Here is a 21,458-nt window from a genome sequence, read left to right as displayed (position 1 = left end):
ACAGATAACATATATACGTTCTACGCGCCAAAAGTGATGTTTCGGCGGGCTTGCGCGAACTGTCATTTTTAATAAATCTAATGTTGGTACAACGTATTAATCATACCATTTCTTAACAAATACTTACAGTTAAGGCGTTAAAATACTTAAGGCGTTACATTGGCAAGCTTGGAATAATACTATAAAGTAGTACAGTATATAAAATGCTAACAATAGCTTCTGCCCGCAACTTCGACCGCGTATAATGACTATTTTCGTGATAAACCTAACCTATGTCCTTTCTTGGGACTCGAGCTATTTTCATACTAAATTCAACAATCCTTAGCAGAAATCGGTCCAGAATCAATTGTACAAAATACCATTTTATTCACACACTGTTGACAAAGGAGTGGACGCAAACTAAATGCCTGCTTTAATAGGCGATACAGATGATATTGAGAGAAAAATCAAATGTATTTAGTAGATATATTTAAATAAAATCACCATACTAAATATATATATATTATATTCACCTACCTATTTGGGTTTCCGTCCGTCCACCCACGGTCGACAACTAAATACTTCATAAAATTAATGTGTCAGTTCTCGTCCACTAAATTTCTCTATGATTTCTTTAAAAAACCTCTTAAAACTGATAATTTTTGGTTTTATTATACTTTTAAGTATACATACGTGCTAAAAATATTACTTAAAATAGCTAGAACAGTTAATAAACTTACTATGAACATTTCCCGCCTTAACTATTTTTTTCTTGGTTTTATGTATCTGAAAGGCACGGATGCGAAGCTGCAACTAATGTAAACGATAAGTGAAGATAAATCCTGACTGGACTTTTAAAATAGGTACTTTATTAAATCAAATTGATTACAAAATATGTAATAGTGTACAATTCAAGTAATCCTAACGAAAGTCGCCGCAACAAGAGAGCTCTGAAGGTCGTGCAGCCCCTTTTATCGGCTCAGTATCCCCACCGAAGTCGGTCGATAGACGGGGCGGCGGCTACCTGGGCCTATGACGCAGCTCTCCGATAGATGGCGCTGTAGCAGCTCCTCGTAGTGTCTTCGTGAGCCGCTAGGTGGCGCGTTCAGCGCTTGGCGCCATGGTTGCCAACACGGACCTCCTGCAAGGACCTCACGAGTTAAGATGAAATTCTGTAACACACACAAATCATAATTAGCATATATTGTACATTTATTTGACGGAAAACATCTTGGCTTGCAAAGTTTCTTCATTACTCCGTTCAAGTCCCGAATTCCAGGCACCGACTAAAGGGCTGTAGCCGCACTTAAGATTTTCAAGCTTAACTTGGATGGCAGTTATGATAGAAATATTTGCAAGTCTTAATGATCCCGTAAACAATGCATTTTTAGGCCGGTCAGCACAGTTCAAAATGTATGAGAAATCTACATTAATTCTCACATTAGAGATTTTTTGAGATGTGATTACCTATGTTACAAATAATATATTTTGAAAAAAATCTCCACAAAATATGTAATTTTTTTTTTATAAATCCAAATTATTACTAAAATAGAAAAATAAACCAAAACATCAATCCCCACACTAGAGATTTTCTAATATGCTGTTCTCAAGCATATACTCATTAAGTATTTATATTTTCTTCCAGCTTGACACAGAAACCTGCCCCCAATAACTTTCTTTATTAAAAATTTTTTTTACATAAAAATAACAACTAATGTGTACATAAAAATTACATGTTAATTAAGCTCTTTATATTTACTATATTCTACAAAAAAATCTCTAACGTAAATGAATCCGTTTAATTACTATTAACTATTTTTGTTTCGAATTTTTTTTTGTTGCTTATAGAAAATGGACACTCGACTTTTGTTTCACCTTCATAAATCTCTTACTCATGTTAGTGTAATAACAAAAAAATTCTCACGTATATGTAATATTGTATGGAATACAATCATAATTATTACGACGTCCAAGCTATTTAAATTACCCACGCAGACACTAACTGACGGGTACTGATTCACTGTAGAGAACGTTTGATCGACTTCCATATCTCCGTCTCACTTCAATGTTCGCGGTAGACGATCGGTCCGCTTGAACTGCCGAGAGTTCGCGATGCGGTCGACCGTTAATTCTCCCATGACTAACTTACCCAGTTTCATCGGTACGCGTAACGATTGTTTACGCATGTTTAATTTTGATTGCGCGCTTACTTAACACACCTCAGGCAAAGCTCCGATAAAACGCGCAATGCATACATTGCGGCATATATCTCACGTATGTCAGCTATGAGGCTATGACATAGCAATGACAGACAGTGGCAGTTAGTGCCAAATTAGAATACAGACTTTTCTACCAACCATAAAGTTTAGTGCAAAGAGAATTTTAAATTCCTTAGTGAAAACCTCACGGTTTGTGCGAAATTGAGCGTTAAACTATGCTATGCTAATAAAGATGATGGTGTGATTTACGGAAATTAATAATAGATATAATTTATTTTATTGTATATTTGTATAATACATTCCCGTTTCATTTACACCCAATATTATATCTTTTTTCGTAATCAAATGCGTTTATAATTACTGTAACCGTCTGTGTAGTGTACCATAATATACGCGATGGTTTGTCCTCCGGGCCCAAAATCGATGATCCCCTTTGATTATTTATTTTAAATGAACGTCAAAATCCAGACAGGAAATTTGATTTTGACATTAACGGCTACTGCCGTAGCAGTCGACAGCAATGTCGCGCTTCAATATTGCTGCAGTCGACTGCATTGCTGCAGAAAACGTGAAAAAGGTCATTCAATTCAATGGGTAGTAGGGTTATGAGATGAAATGAGGCAATAATGAAACTTTAGTAAATTAACAATATTATATTAAATCATTATTACATACTATTTTACTCGCTCTAAAAGGTTTACTACCAACATACTTCTTGGTGCCCAAATGAAATAAATAGTACATTTCGATGCTAGTGCGGAAAGTATGTCATTACTTCACGAGTACCGAGATAGGTATCTTGGCAAGACTCGGGACGAGTGAAGAATGACATTTCCGCACGTGTATCGAACGACGTTTTTTAACACAGTTGCGAAAAAATAATAAAAACAACAAGTAAGAAATAAAAACTTTGGAAACTTAAAACGCCGCTTAGTAAGAAAAAACGCCTCTTTTTTGACAGGCGTTTCGGCAGCTATTCCTTTAAAGTGATATTTTCCAGAATGAACAATAAATGGGCTACATTGTCCATTTTTTTATTTAGTGCAAATCGCCACACTGTAACTGTAACAGGGAAAATTGTCACAAAAAATTACATAACATTTAATTTTTTTGTAAACAACTCATTTTTTTTGTATGGAAAGGTCTAATAATTATTTCAAAAATGAATTCCTCGTTCCTAAGTTATACGAAAATGATATATAAGTTGCCCTAGTTGCTAAAAACAGGAAGAAATATAGCATAGATTGGACTTGGGGAGCCAACCCTTTCACCCCCCTTTTGGGGGGCGTTACGATCTCGTGGCTACCGGGCTGAATCAGTTTTATTTGCCCTAAGGAACAATCAATCGTGCAAAGTGGCATCGCCTGAGACAAAAGTGCATACTCAATGCGCTTACTTACCACTATTATTTAATAATCAAATTAATGGGCCCTGGAGGGAAATTCTCTGAAAACCTTAAGTTAGCTCATTTTACTTAAAGGAGACATTCTTTTATTTTTAAAAAGAAACTAAACTGCATTCAAAGGCTTTTAATTTTTTTTTTTTCAATTTTGCTTGTCAAAAAATATTCTGAGTACTAAATATTCGATTTTATGGAAATTTTGTAAAACAGACGAGTGTAAGACCTAATGTTTCTTCTTCATCATCATTTATTTAATGCAAAAACCATGGTTATAAAAGTTGTTACATAGAGATTTGGTACATGGTCACCCTGCAAGGGCGTAGCAATTGTCTTAAAACTAGTTAAAGCTAAAAAGTTAATTTATACAAAACAAGTTATGTTTAAATTGGTACTTTCAGTGGAAATATAATAATAATCAATTCGTAGTAAATATATAGGTATAACATTGAATTGGTGAATTATCGTCAAGAAATAATTTTATAATTATAGCAAATTAAAATGTTATATTGTCAGTTTATTCAATTATTCCATTATAGTGTCAACAAATTGGTATTCAATTAGGTAATTAATTATGAGATAACATTATTGAGTATCATATGTCATAAATTCTTGGTAGGAATAAAATGTTTTATTAAGTAGCCACGATTTTAGGTTATTTCGAAATATATTAAAGGTTTCGGCTTGTTTGATGGAGTCGGGGATTTTATTATATATTTTTATTGATTGGTAATAGGGCCCGTTTTTATATAATGTTAATTTAGGCTCTGGAAGACCTAGCTGATTATTTCGACGCGCGCTTGTAACATACTGGAAGTCAGATATGTGTTTTCTTACAAATAGTCCAACCTCCAGTATGTATATGCATGGTAAGGTAAGAAGCTTCAGGTTAATAAAATGTGGTCGGCAGCTTTCTGGTTGTCGGATGTTAGCTATAACGCGTACGCATTTTTTTTGTGCTATAAATAAATCTTCGACGTCTGTGCTATTCCCCCATAAGACTACTCCGTTCCGCAGCCATGCATAGGCATATGCGTAATATGCAGAATGTGCACATTCTAAGTTTGTGTTCCTTTTTAGAACACTTAACGCAAACAAAAAACGTGATAGTTTGTTCCTGACCTCTTCTATATGCGTTTTCCAATTTAAACTCGTGTCAATGTGTAGTCCTAATAGTTTGAATGAGCTAACCTCTTCGATGCCTTCTTGAAGAAATGTTATCATTAACATTAACTGTATCGACTAGTACAATAAAATAGGGAGTGTTTATTGTTTGGAATTTTTAGTCGGTTCGATTCCCAGGCGAGACAAGCTAATTTCAAAAAACCTTTGAATGCAGTTTTGTTTCTTTTTAAAAATAAAATGAGCTAACTTAAGGTTTTAAGGCACTTTCCCTTCAGGGCCCATAAAAAATTTCCACACTGTATATTCAGAGCACGTCTTATTCTCAACTGTTAGACCTGAGCCTAATATAACTTGATCCCAAGTTTCCTTACAATTATACGTAATCGAGGGCCAGGTTCATACTGGTTTCATGTCGCGATGCGCTCGCTGACAAATACCAAGCGGTAAGAATTGCTGACATTTGCGTCTTTTCACTCTCACAGCTCCCGCTACTAAAAGCATCGGATGACACGATCGTTGAAAAGGGACAAACATATCGTTTGACGTTACGTTACTCTTCTCGTGAATTGTCAAAATTTAAAATTCGAAATTAGCTTTATAATTTGTCCGGGCGGCTATTCGAAGTATAACTAAGTGGACGGTCCTTACTCACCAGTAAGATTGAGATCAAGCATCATAGATAGTTGTGAGACTTCAAGGGTCTATTTATATCTGACAAGCATCCAGTATTCTAAACGTTTTGTGAATAGATATAAAAATTTGACAGCTATCGTTTTTCATATAAAGACAGACACTTAATGCATTGAACTATTGAACCATAACGCAATGCCATAAGCCATAAGGTATACTTTCCTAATATACCTTGAGGCTAATTCGAACTTTGTTATTAAAGATGTCATTTTTTTAATTTGCGTGTGCGTTTCGCTCGTACTAGTTAAAATATGTTTTGGTGCAAGCGAGACGGTCGGGCGAATGATAACAAAATGATATATTATTGACATCTTAAATAAAGTTCGAATTGGTCTCTGTGAATGCCTGGAAATACCGCATACTTTTTAAATTTTTTATGCTGGAAATTGATTTAATTATCGAGAGAAAAATGAATATGTTATTCTTCCATAACTTGTGCAGTTATTGGCAAAAAACTAGAAATGTCCATTAATTGTGCAGAACATTATTTGCTGTTTGTTTCCAAAATCTTGCTGCTATTCTACAAATATAGTAGTGACTCGGGAGATTTTTAAACATGATCGATACAACTACTTCATAACCACCATAGTAAACTTTTCTCTCGGTGTGGGAGTTCCGCGGTCATGAAAAACATACGAAATAATAATTTGTTTCAATAAATCTATAATTTACATTATTGTCGAGAGATATTCTGACCGTGTAGTCGTATAAGCTTCATAACACATTCTACGAAAAATATCTTATGTGGGAATTATTGTTTAAGTAGTATAAAAGATTTAAAAAAAAGTTTTATTTCTTAAAAACGGGAACTGATATCAAGTTGTTACTTTACAGACGGGTATTAATATGATATAGAATTCACCCATGTAGAAAAATTTGAGTGTGCATTTAATGTAACTTAAACTTTATATTGACTCCACTATTTATCTTGACTATATCATATATTATTTTAAGTTAAAATGTATAATATATTGTAGAAATAAAGTTTCTATTTATTTTACTACAGGCTTTCCTTGCCAACACGGCAACTCAAAACTATAGGCATGCAAAAAAATTAAAAATAAACTGCAGTTACTCTCGTATCTTGGAATAATTGGGTTAATAAAATATTGTAAATCTTAGAAGCAAAACCAAACTTCAAAAATATTTATATATACAATATATATAAAAAACAATTATTGACCGTAATACATACTTTTGATTTGATTAAGATAGGTCCCATTCGTCAATTTTTATCCATGGTTTTATATTCTCTGCCGACGTAATGCCAGTATACTTTTTAGCGGTTCTCCACTACCTTTTACGTCCGTCACCTCATATCTATCATTACCCAATACTTTCTCAACTTGAAATGGACCTTTGAATGTAGGTAACAGCTTTCTACTTTTGCCGTCACTATTTTGACTTTGGATTCTGATTAAAACTAAATCACCCTCAGTATACTATCGAATCTCTGCTTTTGTGCTTCAGCGTCAGCTCTAATATTTTCATCAACTTTCTCGCGCAACTTTGTCACGTCTAATAATTGTTGAGTCATCATCCGGGGCTAAACTATCACTATCCATACGCAATCGGTAACCGAAAAATACCTCACTCGGGACCGCTTTAATTGTCTTATGGAATGTAGTTTATTGAAACGTTCCACTTGTCCGTTTGAACGTGGCATCCCTGTTGCTATAGTATGCAAATGGATGTTTTTACTTACACAATATTCAACGAATTCGTTCGAAGTAAAACATGACCCAGCATCCGTTATTATTCTCTTAGGGTTACCGAACGATTTTGAAATATTTTCTAACTCTTTTATTGCACAAGATGATTTTGTTGATTTCACCGCCGAAATAAAAACAAATTTTGTAAATGCGTCAACGACTACCAGTAAATACTCATTTTTAGTTTTGGTTTTAACAAAAGGACCGAGGTGGTCTAGGTGTAGTGTGTGGAACGGTTGAGCGTGTTTGGGGAGTGGATATAATTCTCCTTCTTTAGGTCCGCCTTTGTTTTTATAATATATGCAGTTTAAACAATTTTTCATGTATTTTTTTACAACGTATCTCATTCTTGCAAACCAATATTGACAACCTATTCGCTCAACCGTTTTGTCTAGAGAAATGCCCCAGGTCGTCGTGATTACATTTAATTATTTGCCATATACATTTTTTTGGCACAACCCAGCGACGACCGTGGGCAGTTCTTCTGTACACTTTTCCACCTAGTAATTCATATTGGGAAAAAATTGTTTTGTTGCTAGCCAAGTCACCCGATTCAATAATGCTTTTAATTCTTTGTAATTCTGGGTCCTGTAATTGTACCGAAAGCAACCAATCAGATTCCGTTATTGACATAATGACCTCATTTTCCGATTTTGCTCCGGATGGCACGGGGTTGCGACTTAGCGCATCCAAGTGTTGCATCCGAGTGCCTTCGCGATGCACAATATCAAATGAAAATTCTTGCGTGGATAGCACCCAACGGGCAATTCGGGGAATTATCTCTTTTTTGGATAGGGCAAATCTAACTGCATTGCAATCTGTGACAATTTTAAAAGTTGACCCCAACAGGTATAGCCGGAACTTTTGCAGGGAACAAACGATTGCCAATAGCTCCAATTCGAAAGAATGGATTTTTTTTTCATCTGAAGTAGTCTGACTACTATAAAAATGTACAGGCTTTTCGCCTTCGCCTGTAACCTGCATTAATATTCCGGCGATGCCATCTCTACTCGCGTCTGTATATAACACGTTTTCTTTGTTAGTATCAAACATTGCTAAAACGCTATCTGACGTTAATTTATTTTTAAGCAACTGAAACGTCTCATCATGAACTGGCTTGCATTCCCAAGTAGTGTCATTTTTCAATAATTTAGTAAATGGGGCCGAAATGAAGGCACAGTCTTTAATGAACTTCCTGAAATAATTTATCAAACCGAGAAATTGCCGCAGTTGACGGTTGTAGGAACGGCAAATTTGTGTACAGCTTCTAACTTCTTCTCATTCGGCATAACGCAATCTTTTTTTTTTTTTTTTTTTTTTATTCATGTATTTATTTAGGGACTTTTAATCTTAAGATTACGCCAGTCCCATCGTACCTTAATCTAAATTACACTCATCTACGGCCTGTAGTAGTATACTGACTAATATAATTATACACAAATAAATATATCTCCTTTGCCTCTTCTGAGATTGATGCCGCCAAGATGCTTTGAAAAGCGCCTACATCTAACCTATTAATATTTAGTGACTTCATCAACAATTGTCTTTTACCTTCGTTCCGTACACATTCCACCAGTATATGTTCAAAGAAAGTCAGTCCGTTTGCTTTAAATATTTTCAGAACCTCCTCTAGAAGTTTCAAGTTTTCCTCAACTGTTTCAGTTACTAGATAAACGTCATCTAAGTAAAGAATAACATTTCCAAACCGTAAATTCCCCAAAACCTTATTCATCATGCTTTGAAAACAGCTAGGTCCATTGGCCAACCCGAACGGGACACGTAAAAACTCCCAATGCCCGTCTTCTGTAACGAACGCGCTTTTAGGTATTGATTCCTCACTCATCGCGATTTGATAATATCCGCTTTTCAGATCTAAACTTGTAAAACATTTATGGCCTTGAAGTCTGTCTATCACTTCCTCAATCCGTGGCATGGGATACTTATCCTTAACTGTAATTTTATTCAAAGCCCGATAGTCAATGCAGAGCCTTTTTTCACCGTTTTTCTTGTTAACAAGCAAAGCTGGACTGGCATACGGTGATTTGCTTTCACGAATAATGTTTTTTTCTACAAGTTCATTTACCATCTCCCGATTTTTTTTTTCGATCTGGAATAGAGGCTCTAAAAGGTCTGCATTGAACTGGTTGAGGACTAGTTAGGTCAATTGTCATTTCATGCCCGTTGACTTTACCTAGATCTTTAATATTTGACGAGATACAACCATCATACTTTCTGAAAAGCGCTGTCAATTCGTTCTGGTGAGTATCAGCATCTAACTCAAGATCGGTCACTGTATTACAGAATTCTTTGAATGAAGACGCATAGTCAAACTTCAGTGAATTTCCTACTCGTGAATACATTAAATCATCGCGTTCGGTCACGGTCCTGCCAATCAGTATGTCGTAATCCGCTAAATCGTCCATAACGTAAAAATCTATTCCTGTCAAACAAACCGCATCGATTTTCAGTTCTACTGTTATCTTGTGCGTAACTGTATCTGTGTTTTGCTTTTTAAAGCCATGCAATGTAACAGGCAAGGGCAGCCTAATTTTCTTTTATTTCCTGTTTCTTAACCAAATCTGCAGAAATGAGTGAACAGCTACTACCCGGATCGACAAAAGCTTCATGTTCAAAAAATTTTGTTTCTTGTTTCTCTATTTTAACTGCATTCTTTTTATGATAACATTCATTTTCTAAATGCCCCTGCTTGTTACAGTAACTGCATTGCTTTTTATTTGCAATTTTATTAACAACATCACAATTTGCTTTTGTATGGTTACCGCCACAATTATAACATTTGATCTGTTTTCGTTGCTGCGTATTATTATTACGTGCGGTGGTGGGTCGTTCAGATACGTTAGGTGACACTGAAGACCCAGACGAAGAAACGTTTTGACTTGTCGACGGTTGTGTTTCAGTTTTCGACGGAACGTCTCGAGAAATCGCGCCTACATTTTTCGCGTTTTTAGATGATTTATATACGCGACCATGTAAAAAACTTGCTAAATTGTCACTGGTTCCGAAATTAGTAGCTTCAATAGCTGCTCCTATACCGCAATCTCCTATATTACCCACAATAATAGAAATTATATCTTGTTCCGAAAAACCCAACGATAACCTATCAATTTTGCATTTCTGTTCGAAAAAGAACTCATAAAAAGATTGATTATCGTTAGGTTTATTCTCGACAATTTCCTTTAATAATTCAAATATGTTTCTACGCCGTTGAAAACTAGACGTTATCTTTCTATTCCAATCCTCCCATTTCCACGAGGGCAAAGAACAATCGGTGCGCAAGAGAGTCGTACCATACTTTAGCGGGACCTTTTAATTTGTTTAAAGCCTGATACCGGATCATTTCGTCAGTCCATGAAAAGGTTAGCGCGTAGTTCATGATTATATTGAGCCAAGCACACACGTCATCATTTAGTGGATTATAAATATTAAATATAAATATTATAGGGACATTCTTACACAAATTGGCTAAGTCCCACGGTAAGCTCAAGAAGGCTTGTGTTGTGGGTACTCAGACAACGATATATATAATACCTATACAAATACTTAAATACATAGAAAACATCCATGACTCAGGAACAAATATCTGTGTTCATCACACAAATAAATGCCCTTACCGGGATTCGAACCCAGGACCATCGGCTTCACAGGCAGGGTCACTACCCACTACGCCAGACCGGTCGTCATTAAACTGGTATCATATTTTTTAAGGTAGGAGCATTATTTGTACTCACTGTTTGGGTATCAGCTCTATGTGATACCTTATTTCTCTTTGGTGGTGGAGGTGACGGAGTTCTCTCTGTAGACACGCTAATGGCGCTCGATGAACTCGAACTTGACCATTGCCGCTTCCGTTTAGCTTTCGAACGTTTACCCATTTCGACGAAGGTAAGAACACTTCTGATGTAAATGATAAGTGAAGATAAATACTGGACTTTTAAAATAGGTACTTTATTAAATCAAGTTGATTACAAAATACGTAATAGTGTACAATTCAAGTAACCCTAACGAAAGTCGCCGCAACAAGAGAGCTCTGAAGGTCGTGCAGCCCCTTTTATCGGCTCAGTATCCCCACCGAAGTCGGTCGGTAGACGGGGCGGCGGCTACCTGGGCCTATGACGCAGCTCTCCGATAGATGGCGCTGTAGCGGCTCCTCGTAGTGTCTTCGTGAGCCGCTAGGTGGCGCGTTCAGCGCTTGGCGCCATGGTTGCCAACACTAATATATTTTATTTTTAATTCGCTACTTGCGAAATATCATTTTTATGTAAATAGATCTATTGTTTCGTCATTAAGGATTGTAATAAGTCCAAAATTGTGCGGTAAGGTAAGTTTACATTCAAATTATACCCAATTCTTTGTGGCAACTCCGCCAAGTGGACGGAAACAGGCACTGGACGGTGAACTGACACAATTACCCTATAATATCATACACCAATAAAACCTGTTTTTAAAAAGCTAATGAAATGTCTCGTATATTTTGTAATAACATTAATTGCGGTAGTTATATTTTATTGAGTTAGAAGCATGTTTTATCAGTACTTATGCCATCCATGAACGGTAAAAAATCATATTTTTTAAAATATTTTGTAAACGACTACAGTTATGACTACGGTTACTAAGAAACAATAATAGTACGTTTAATATTCTTTCAAACGATACCTCACACGAACCGATCGGTCCCATAGGACTCACTCAAGATGTGAAGAAATATCAATGATGGTAGGCCGCCATCTTTGCCCCCCTTTTTCTCGACCCGTCCTCCCCTCCATAAACTAAAACCGGTCAATTCGTATTCTAGAGACCACGAGGAACACATCCATACCAGTTTTAGGTATTTAGAAGAGATGTCGACGACTTTTCTCCATACTAGTACGGTGGTTTTTGGTCTAGAAGTCTTCTGGAAATTGATTTTCGCTCATGTCGTCGCAAATATGGACATATTTGGTATCAGTGCATTCAGTGTGATATCCTGAACACAAATATATGAGATGACAAGCGCGAAAGTGGTGGGGGTAGTTGCTGTGACGTCAAAAAGTCGGCAGTACAAAGTTTTTTACTTTTTTTTATCATACCATGTGGGGTATCAAATGAAAGGGATTCGTGAGTAGATCATAAATATATAACATACTGAAACATTTTCACTACTTCGTCTAACAAAATATTAGAAAACGGTCAAAAATTTCACAATCCACAGTTGACTTTGAACTGCTCTAAATTTAAAATGACTGAATGGATCATTCCAAAATACATACCAAGTGACTGTGAATATCCTCTTTATAACGTTTAAATAATAATTAACCAGATATAATCAAAAATAAGAAAAGTACATCAAGGTGAAAAAAAGTATAATTATATGTTACATTAAACTGCAACTATTATTATTAAGACATAAGATTGAGATAAGACAATATCATATTAAATAACACAATCAACAACGCACAATAAATCCAATAAAATATAATTTTAGAATGAAAAATGTTCAACTTTGCCTCCAAAACAATTAATTAAATACCTACGCGTGTTAGAAATTTTTACCGCTAATATTGAAATTAAATGGGTCTAGTTTAATTTGCAATTCACATTTATTAGAATTTGTTATTTATTATGTTCATGTAAATTTTATATAAATAGAAACTGCAAAATATAGCAAACACCGTTATTGTTTTTTTATAGGCGTGTGACTGAACGAACCAAATATAAATTATTGCTTATGTTTTTTTAAATGGCTGAATGCCATGATGGTGTGTCACAAATATATGTGAATAAAAAGAGCTACTTCCCGGCAATTTTGTATGAAATTTCATTAAATACCTCTCGTCTAGCATAGTGATACTTCCCAGCCTAATATGTAGAACATAATATCAATATATATATATATATATATTTCATTGCATGTCTGAGAAAATGTACTATTTTGACAGTATGGCGGTGGTGTTGGTGGAGTAGGGAGCGTGGGCGGCGTCGGGAGCGTGGGCGGCGTGACGGGCGCCAGCGGCGGCGTCGCCGCGGGTGCGGCTCCTAATCTCGTCAATGGGGCCTCGGTCGTGCAGTCAGCGCCGGATTCCTCTCAACATCACCAACCTTTCGATGTGCAGGTGAGTTCTACACTAGTAAACTTGGGGTCCGGGCCGGCCTGGCCTGGTAATGTTATAATCGAAATTAATACACAAGTAGGTGCAAAACTGAGTCAAAACGAATCGACTGTGCTGCGCGGAGTTTGACAGCTTTAGTACGACAGCGGCCTTCTGTGGCATAACATGTCAGCCTATATAAAATCTGGGGGCACGGCAGTGCCCCCGCCAAGTCGAGCAAAACAAAGAGGCACGGCCGTACCATACTTTTCTCAAACCCATTCAGGCTATTTTCGACGTCCTGTAATTTTGTGCTGGCTAAAGTTAGAGCCCTGAATTTTCAGTGACATATAGGGCATGATATGGCTTACATATATTCCCAAGAACGTTAAATTTGAACTTTAAGAATTATTGCACGTCAAAGTTTCTTACTTTTGTCACTGACACACTCTCACTTACTCACTCACCGATCATCATAATTCTAAGGTACTTCTAGCCAACCAACAAGCTTCAAAATTTAAACAAGTAGTTTTTAGCTTAACAAGCCATAAAAAACCTAAAAATATTGCAATATCAGTCACGTTTTAAAGATTTAGGAACTGCATAAGTAAGTTTGTAGTCCCATATGAATATACGCTATTACAAAGTTACTTTTGCAGTTCCAACAAATAGTAGGTAAAGGTCTATGTACGATGTGAATAGGTATAAAGATGTATACAGAGTATGGTATGGCTATGAGTATGGTAAGGATATGAATATGATATTAGATTCGTACCATACATATTGCACCCATGTGCGGGTATGGTGTGGGATGGGGACTTGGGTGTGAGTATTGTACGAATACAAGTATAGCTTGAAATGGCCATGAGTATTGTACAGGTATGAGTACGAGTATAGTGTGGGGCGGGTATGAGTATGAGCTTTGAGAAAAGTGGTAACTGACGTACAAGAAGTACCTAGTAGGGTTTGCTCCCGGGAAATACCGGTACCGAAAGTACCGGGAATTCCCGGGATTTAGAGCCAAGCAAAGAACCGGGATTTTAATTTTGAAATCCCGGGAAATACCGGTACTGAAAGTACCGGGAATCAAACCCTAATAATAAGGTTTGATTAAAATCTCGCACTGTCAAATCTGTTTTAGTAAGTGCAAACGACGATATATATTATTTCCGGTACAATATTTGACTGTTTTCTGTTACTTAGCATGAAATAGCATGTTCTTTACAGAAATATATTTTATCAATTTTACGGCTGATCACATTAAAATCAAAACAAAAATAGTCTATGGGTTTGAAAATACTGTCAATATAAAATAGCGCAATTTGAAACTTTATGTGCATGAGTGTTTCTTTCTACGATAAATGATTTTATACGAACAATTAGTTATTTGTATAAGTACTAAATAGGAGCAAAAAATAGAAAGACATTTGGAATTAATATAATACTCCCTTTAATTCGAACACGGTATTAGAAGCTCATAATGATAATACCATTTTTAAAGTTTTGTATTTTGCATTTCTGTATTTTTGAAGTGTGTAATTATGAATAAAAATATAAACAGATTAGAAAAGAAAATTAAACGATTAAAAATGATTATCGTTCCTTTTTAAAATGAGTAGATTTTTACTAGCACGAACGAGGCAACGCTAGTGACTTCCTTCCGAGATTTAGTTCATAGATATCGTATATTATCGATATCTTATAACTGCCATAATAATGTTATAAATATAAACAAATGTGGCATGTTTAGAAATAAATGAACAATAATATTATTAATACTTTACCTACATAGTAGAATAGAATAGAATAAAATTTTATTCGTAAGCACAAACAAACAAAAGACATTACATAATATAAAATAAAAAAAAAACAAAATAAGATTAAAGTGCCACGAAATGGTCTCACACACATTACATCAGTACATAATTTAAAAAAAAAACTCCATGACACATACACCAAGATTGGTTTTCAAATTGCCATCACCAATAAAACCATCACACAGGTTTTCTTACATGATTCTCGAAGTACACTACCAATTTTATTTATTTCCCATATTTTCGGGTGTCAAACTACTTTGTCAATGTAGGCAATGGTTGTGTGGCTTTAAGACTCATAATAATATTTTCGTAAAAAAGAAGTGTGTGTACCTTCACTATGGTACTTTTTATATTGTACCAATATTTAGAGAAAGATTTACGGTCGTTTTACGATTTTTTTACTGAAAATTGATGTAAAAACTGATTTTTTAAAGCACTCCCGAAAGTATCGGGAAATCCCGGTTCCATCCTTGCCTGGTACCGAAAATCCCGGTTCTTTGAAACAGTACCGGTTCTGCAATCCCTAGTACCTAGTACCCGAAAAGTAGGACTGCCTACAAAAAGATTACATGTAAAAAGATGCCAGTCTCGCAAGTCGTAACGCAATACTTCTACTACAATTTTTTTTAGAGATGTAATGTGATACTAAGTCGGTTATTTTAGTCAGTGCCAGGGGGTGTTAAAACCGCATCAATATTAGATATCTTTAATTTTTAATACAGTATATAATGACTAGGCAATCGCACATAACATAACGCTTTACTCATACCGTACTCCTAAATATGTGTAATGCTCAAGCTGCATGTGATTAACGCTAGCTTTATGTTCAATTAGAATTATTTTAATAGTCGACGATGATCCTAATGTCATTATGCAGCCGCCATAACCGAAAATGCATGATTTTTATGCGGTAAAAAAGAAGAACCGACAATTAAAAAATGTGAACACCGAACATTTGGATTCTGATTTTGATTACGGTGAATAAAAGTATGCAAGTCAAAAAACGAGTTGCCAATCCACATTGTTCAGACTATACTGAACTGTTGCCATATAAATGAGAATAATAGCGCCCTCTTGACAATGATCATATATTCCTGGTCAGGCTTTAAATATCTCGTTTTAGGTAGAAGTACACTGGTTTTTATTAAAAGTACACTGCGGTACACTGAAGGTACAATATATTTATAAATATTTCTTTGAAATCGCTGAGGTCCACCCGCCACCATCATGACGCTCACCAAATAAACCGTCCGGCCTTCGGACTTATGTTTAAAACTTTTTTAACAATTTTGGTGGTTTAATATTATATTAAAAATAAGCGTTTGATGTGCCCTGCGCGGCATCCGCACTTAAAATCGATAAGACATTATTGAAAAGCCGTTGACAAGTTCACGCGATCGGCCCGATGCTATCACATACAGCCAGTAATGGTAACTGTAGTTAAGGTGTATGTTTATTGCTTCCTCCAGCAAGCGCCGCGCCGTGGAAACACGCCCGCAGACAGTCGCTCGTTACAAGCACGAATAAACTTCTTCTCTCTTAAGATGAGAGCGATAGGGATGAATCTAGTCAAGCATTGTCGAAATTAACTAATACTGTAGTTTTCTCCAATATGCTCGGAAATAGTACGGGAAGTTCTTCGTTATGGTTAAACTCAAATCAAAAAATATCAAACCATTAATGTCCTGTTTTAGGCCTGCAACTTTGTATTAAATTTCATTACAGGCCCCTCGTCTAGCCATGCCGGAGACGTGATACTTCCCAGCCTAATATAAAGAACGTAATATCAATATTACATAGCATGTTTGAGAAATAGTACATTATTGTCGACGCTCGGAAGTAGCTACTTGCTGGCTGAGGATTTGTTTTAAACGGATGACCTTGGGAGTCCGTTTAATTGAATCCGAAGCCAGCAAGTAGCCTTCCAGCCGAGTCATATATAGTGCTTTTCTCAAAAATGGCGCAACAAATACAAATATAATAGAAATATTTTACAGAAGCAACGTTCTTATGTATATATTTTCACAGAAAAAAGTAATAAGATTTGCTTTGCCGCCGTTTTATTTTTTTATTAAAAATAGAAGTGTATTATACTGCTGAAAATACGCCAACCTATTTGAGACACGTAAATAGTCGCGGTACCAACATTATAATAATAAGTACTGATCATCTGTTTGGCTGTTTATTGGACCTATGCCTTCATTTGATATGGCCACTTCAACTTTTAAAAAGTTTGGAACTCGACAAATAATGGAATTTGTATGCAACATTGCAGTCCCGAAATCGAGACTGCAATGTTTTTAACTTTTTAATTTTTTGACTGACCATAAACAACGCACTTCGCGACCTACTTTTTATCCGGCAACGTCGACTTTGCCGTCCATTTTTGAGAAAAGGTATTTTATTTAAATAGTGACCTTGAAGTTCAAACATTTTAATTATAAAATTGCGAAAAAACTGATGCCCGATTCGGGTCTCGCCCACAGATGAAAGGATATAATATTAACAATTTTCATTCACTATTTAATTAAACAGTCATCTACGTTTAAAACCTAACAATGTGGAACTTAAAGACGAAGTTCATAAGGTAAGTATGCCTATACCTATTAGGTTTGTTCAATTTGCTATGAAACCTAAGGCTAGCTGCGTCTTACGTAGGCGAACGACTCGCGAACACGAAGCGAAGCGGCGCGACGCGACGCGGCCGCCCACGCGGCGAGAAAGAAACAAACCGTTGATACGTATGGAAGTGTCCTAGGTGAGCGTTCTTCGCGTGAACGCGGGCGGCGCGGCGCGATGCGATGGCCTTGTCCGAAGTGGGCGCGTCTATAATCACGTGTACGGGTTCGATGCTAGAAAGCTATGGACCTTATTCTTTTTAATAACAAAACTTCCGTGAGACAGACATATTATAGTACATTACTGCAGGCGCCGGGAAAGAAGGGCTTGCCGGCTGAGTAGGTATAGACGGCCGACCGTAGGGAGGCCCCGGACAGTGATACGAAGCCGGCAAGCCCTTTTCACGGCTAGGCATGTATAGTGCTTTTCTCAAACGTATGCAATGAAATAATGAAATGATTTAATATAATTTTTAGTGTGGTGTATGCATGTTACAGTCTCAAAACAAATATTTGAATGGATTGGATACTGGATGCCTTACATACATTGGATACAGGTTCGAGTTCAATTTAATCTCAAGTCAGAACAAAGGTCACGTGGTACATTTTTTCAAATTCACTTTTTAGTACTTTATCGGGAAAAAACCAAAAAACTAAGAGCTTATTGCAAATCTGTAGCATGAGACGAATCCAATGACATATAATTTATTAAAATCGAACCATAACTGTAGATCTGATAGCCATAACAGCCGTCAATGGTCGGTCGTTTAGATTTTTTCGCCGTTTTTAAAGATAATAATGGTACGGCACCCTACGTGCGCGAGTCCGACTCGCACTTGGCCGGTTTTTAACATTTAGTCAATATGCATATGTAGTGTAGTGACACGGAACCTTTCGATCACGAGTCCAACTCGCACTTGACCGTTCTCCACATTTTAAATAGGTATGCGAAAAGTGTGCATATATCAACATTTTTAAAATGAAAACAACCTGGCAATTTAGTCCCCTTAAAAGTTGACACAATATGTTTACTGTCATTCATTGTCAACAAACTGTAAAATTATTTTTGTATTTTCGTACATGTTTTAAGTGTTGCGGATACTATGTTGCCCTCAAAAATAATATTTCATCATGCTGAACAACTTACTAACAGGTTTGAGTGCAATTCATGTTTATTATTATTTGGTCATCTTGACATCTTGAGTCAAAATAGGGATCACATGTCACGTGGTCAAACTCACAAATTAACTTAACTTTTTCAAATTAATTTTTCAGTACTTTTTCAGAAAAAAATTAAAAATCCAGGAGTTTTATGCAACTCCAGCATGAGACGAATCTAATGACATATCATTTATCAAAATCGGACCATAACTGTAGATCTGATGGGATGAACAAAAATCGGCCTCGCGTAATATATATATAGATACCTAATCGGTTGGCATCTTGGCTAGGCACCTTGGTCATCTGGAAAGGGAAAGACATACGGAATCCGTTTGTACTACCCATTCAGAGGCCAGCTACAGATTTGGTTTTAATGTAAACTATAGGTACCTAAACGGTTGGCATCTTGGCTAGGCACCCTGAACAGACCCGATCACCCAGGCGAAAAAAATTTAATATTTGTGCTATAAAATGTACCTATGATTACATTGATCACCTAAGGATCAAGATCGTCCGTGCAGCGTGATTTATACGTCTTTTAAAAATATTTAAATTTACGGCAAAATAGGTCCCATAGTTATGTTTTTTTTTACGGGTTCACATAAAGTTAAAGTTTGCTATAATATTATTTTGAGGGCAAAATATAAGTACAATTTGCGATAAAAAAATATATTTTTCACATCACCTATTCGAAAAGGGAACTTTTCTTCCCTGCTAGGAGGGATCAAAGTGGCACTTTTCTGTTCAAGGACATTTTACAAATTAGTATGCATTTCTTTATAATCGATTACGTGCATACACTTTTTCTAACTTAAATAATATTTTGTTGTAATTGTAAATAATAAATGTAATTAACGTATTTTAAATTAATTAATAGCATATTTAAATTAAGTAAATTAATTAATTAGCGTAATATTTACAAAGAAACGTAAAAAAACTTTAGTTTAATAATTTAATTTTTATTTTGACATTTTAGGTCTCCTTAAACGCAGCCATACTTGTCTATGCAATTTAAAAAGTTTATATTTAAAAAGTTTTGTACAAATATTTCACAAAGCATTATGCGGGTCTGTATTCTGTATAAATTTGTAAATACTTAGTTTAAATCAATAATCTGTGTCAGATGTTTTAAGCAGCATCCCGGTAACGACACTAATAATAATAAGTATAAGTGATATCAGTCTTCATAGTGTTCTTCCGAAGATTTGGTTCAAAGGGGTAAGAGCCAATTTGTTATCAGAAAAATCTACAAAAATAATGTACTTGATTTTCATTGTATCATTTTAGTTGTTTGCTGCTGTTTTTGAAAAGATATTAGGTACATAATTATGAGCTGTAGGTACTTTTAATTTGTCAGTACAGTCACGTCTGAAAATATCGATACGGACAAAGTGCCAGAAGTATGTACCTACTAAGGTCGTGTACACATATTTTTGGCACTTTGTCCGTATCGATCTTTGCTTAAAATAATAATGTTTTGAAACCTAATGTATGTATGTAATTTCCTCATAGGTGATGTGAAAAGCAGTATGTGTCACGTGGTAGCAAAATTATTTTCACCATGGGTGTTAACACTTGAATCCCTCACTACGCTCCGGATTCTATGTTAAAATCCCTCGCTACGCTCAGGATTCTATTATAGAATCCTTCGCTTCGTTTAGGATTCAATTGTACGCCCTCGCCGTAAATATGTCATTTTGCTCCCTTGTGACACAATCTACTAATGCGACCCTGTTTTCACCGAAAAAATTCAGAAAACTCGGAAGGTATTTTATCAATATTTTTAAATGAATCTTTAATTTTCAATCATTTCAACCCCTCGTGCAAGATATGGTGAATTGAATTGTAATCATTCATGTACCAAATGATTCTTGTTTACAGCAAAATTGGCAACCGAAACGACACTTCTCACTGCAAATTTTGAAAAATACTCCCAAGAACACTCATTTATTTTAGGTTTAAAAAGAGAAAATGAAAACGTTAACTATTTCAGCCGCTAGTTTAGGAAATGATTATTTAAGAACGATAACAGTTTTTGAATAAATACTAATAGTTACGTCGTAATGTTGAATGAAAAAGGAGGCATTTTGTATTATGTTTTGATATCCTAATAATAGATAGCAGCGCCACCTATAGATAGCAGCGCCTAGATATAGAAACTCTTTGGTTCTGGGTTCTATTAGAACTATGTGACTGTTGTCTAATTTGAATATGGAATATTTAAATATATTGCTTTTGCTATTCTGCACACGATAATGGTGGTTTCATTATAGGTTATGTCCCAGTAAAATTGTATTTATTCTCGCAATAAACTTGCATTTTAGTGCTGGATAAGTTTTTGCAGTTTGAGAATATACTGCGCTAATAAATTAGTGAAAAATGTCGACTTAGAATACTAATTATGTCGTGAGTATGCCAAAACTTAAAGGTCGTGAGAATTATGCAGAATGGGCTTTCGCCGCGCAGAATTTTTTAGTTCTGGAAGGGTCTTCAGAGTGCATCGTAACCACGAAGACAGAAGAAGCTGTGACTGACGCGAAAACCAAAGCCAAATTAATCTTAACGATTGACCCGTCGCTTTACGTGCATATCAAAGACGTACAAAATTCGAAGGAGCTTTGGGTAAAACTAAAGCAGTTGTTTGATGACTCA

General features: G+C 35.7%; 1 protein-coding gene across 5 annotated transcripts in view; it reads left to right on the top strand.

Annotated features, from left to right (window-relative positions):
• The window catches only part of LOC134754820 (maternal protein pumilio), a 528,457-nt gene that overhangs the window by 171,724 nt on the left and 335,275 nt on the right, over window positions 1-21,458 (top strand). For all 5 annotated transcript variants that reach the window (XM_063691211.1, XM_063691209.1, XM_063691208.1 and 2 more), the window contains one exon: window positions 13,061-13,234. In XM_063691211.1, coding sequence (XP_063547281.1) covers window positions 13,061-13,234 — 174 coding nt within the window. The remainder of the gene's footprint in view (window positions 1-13,060; window positions 13,235-21,458) is intronic.

Source organism: Cydia strobilella, chromosome Z (genome assembly GCF_947568885.1).
Source record: "Cydia strobilella chromosome Z, ilCydStro3.1, whole genome shotgun sequence".
Taxonomy (NCBI): domain Eukaryota; kingdom Metazoa; phylum Arthropoda; class Insecta; order Lepidoptera; family Tortricidae; genus Cydia; species Cydia strobilella.
This window is presented reverse-complemented; position numbering and strand designations above follow the sequence as displayed.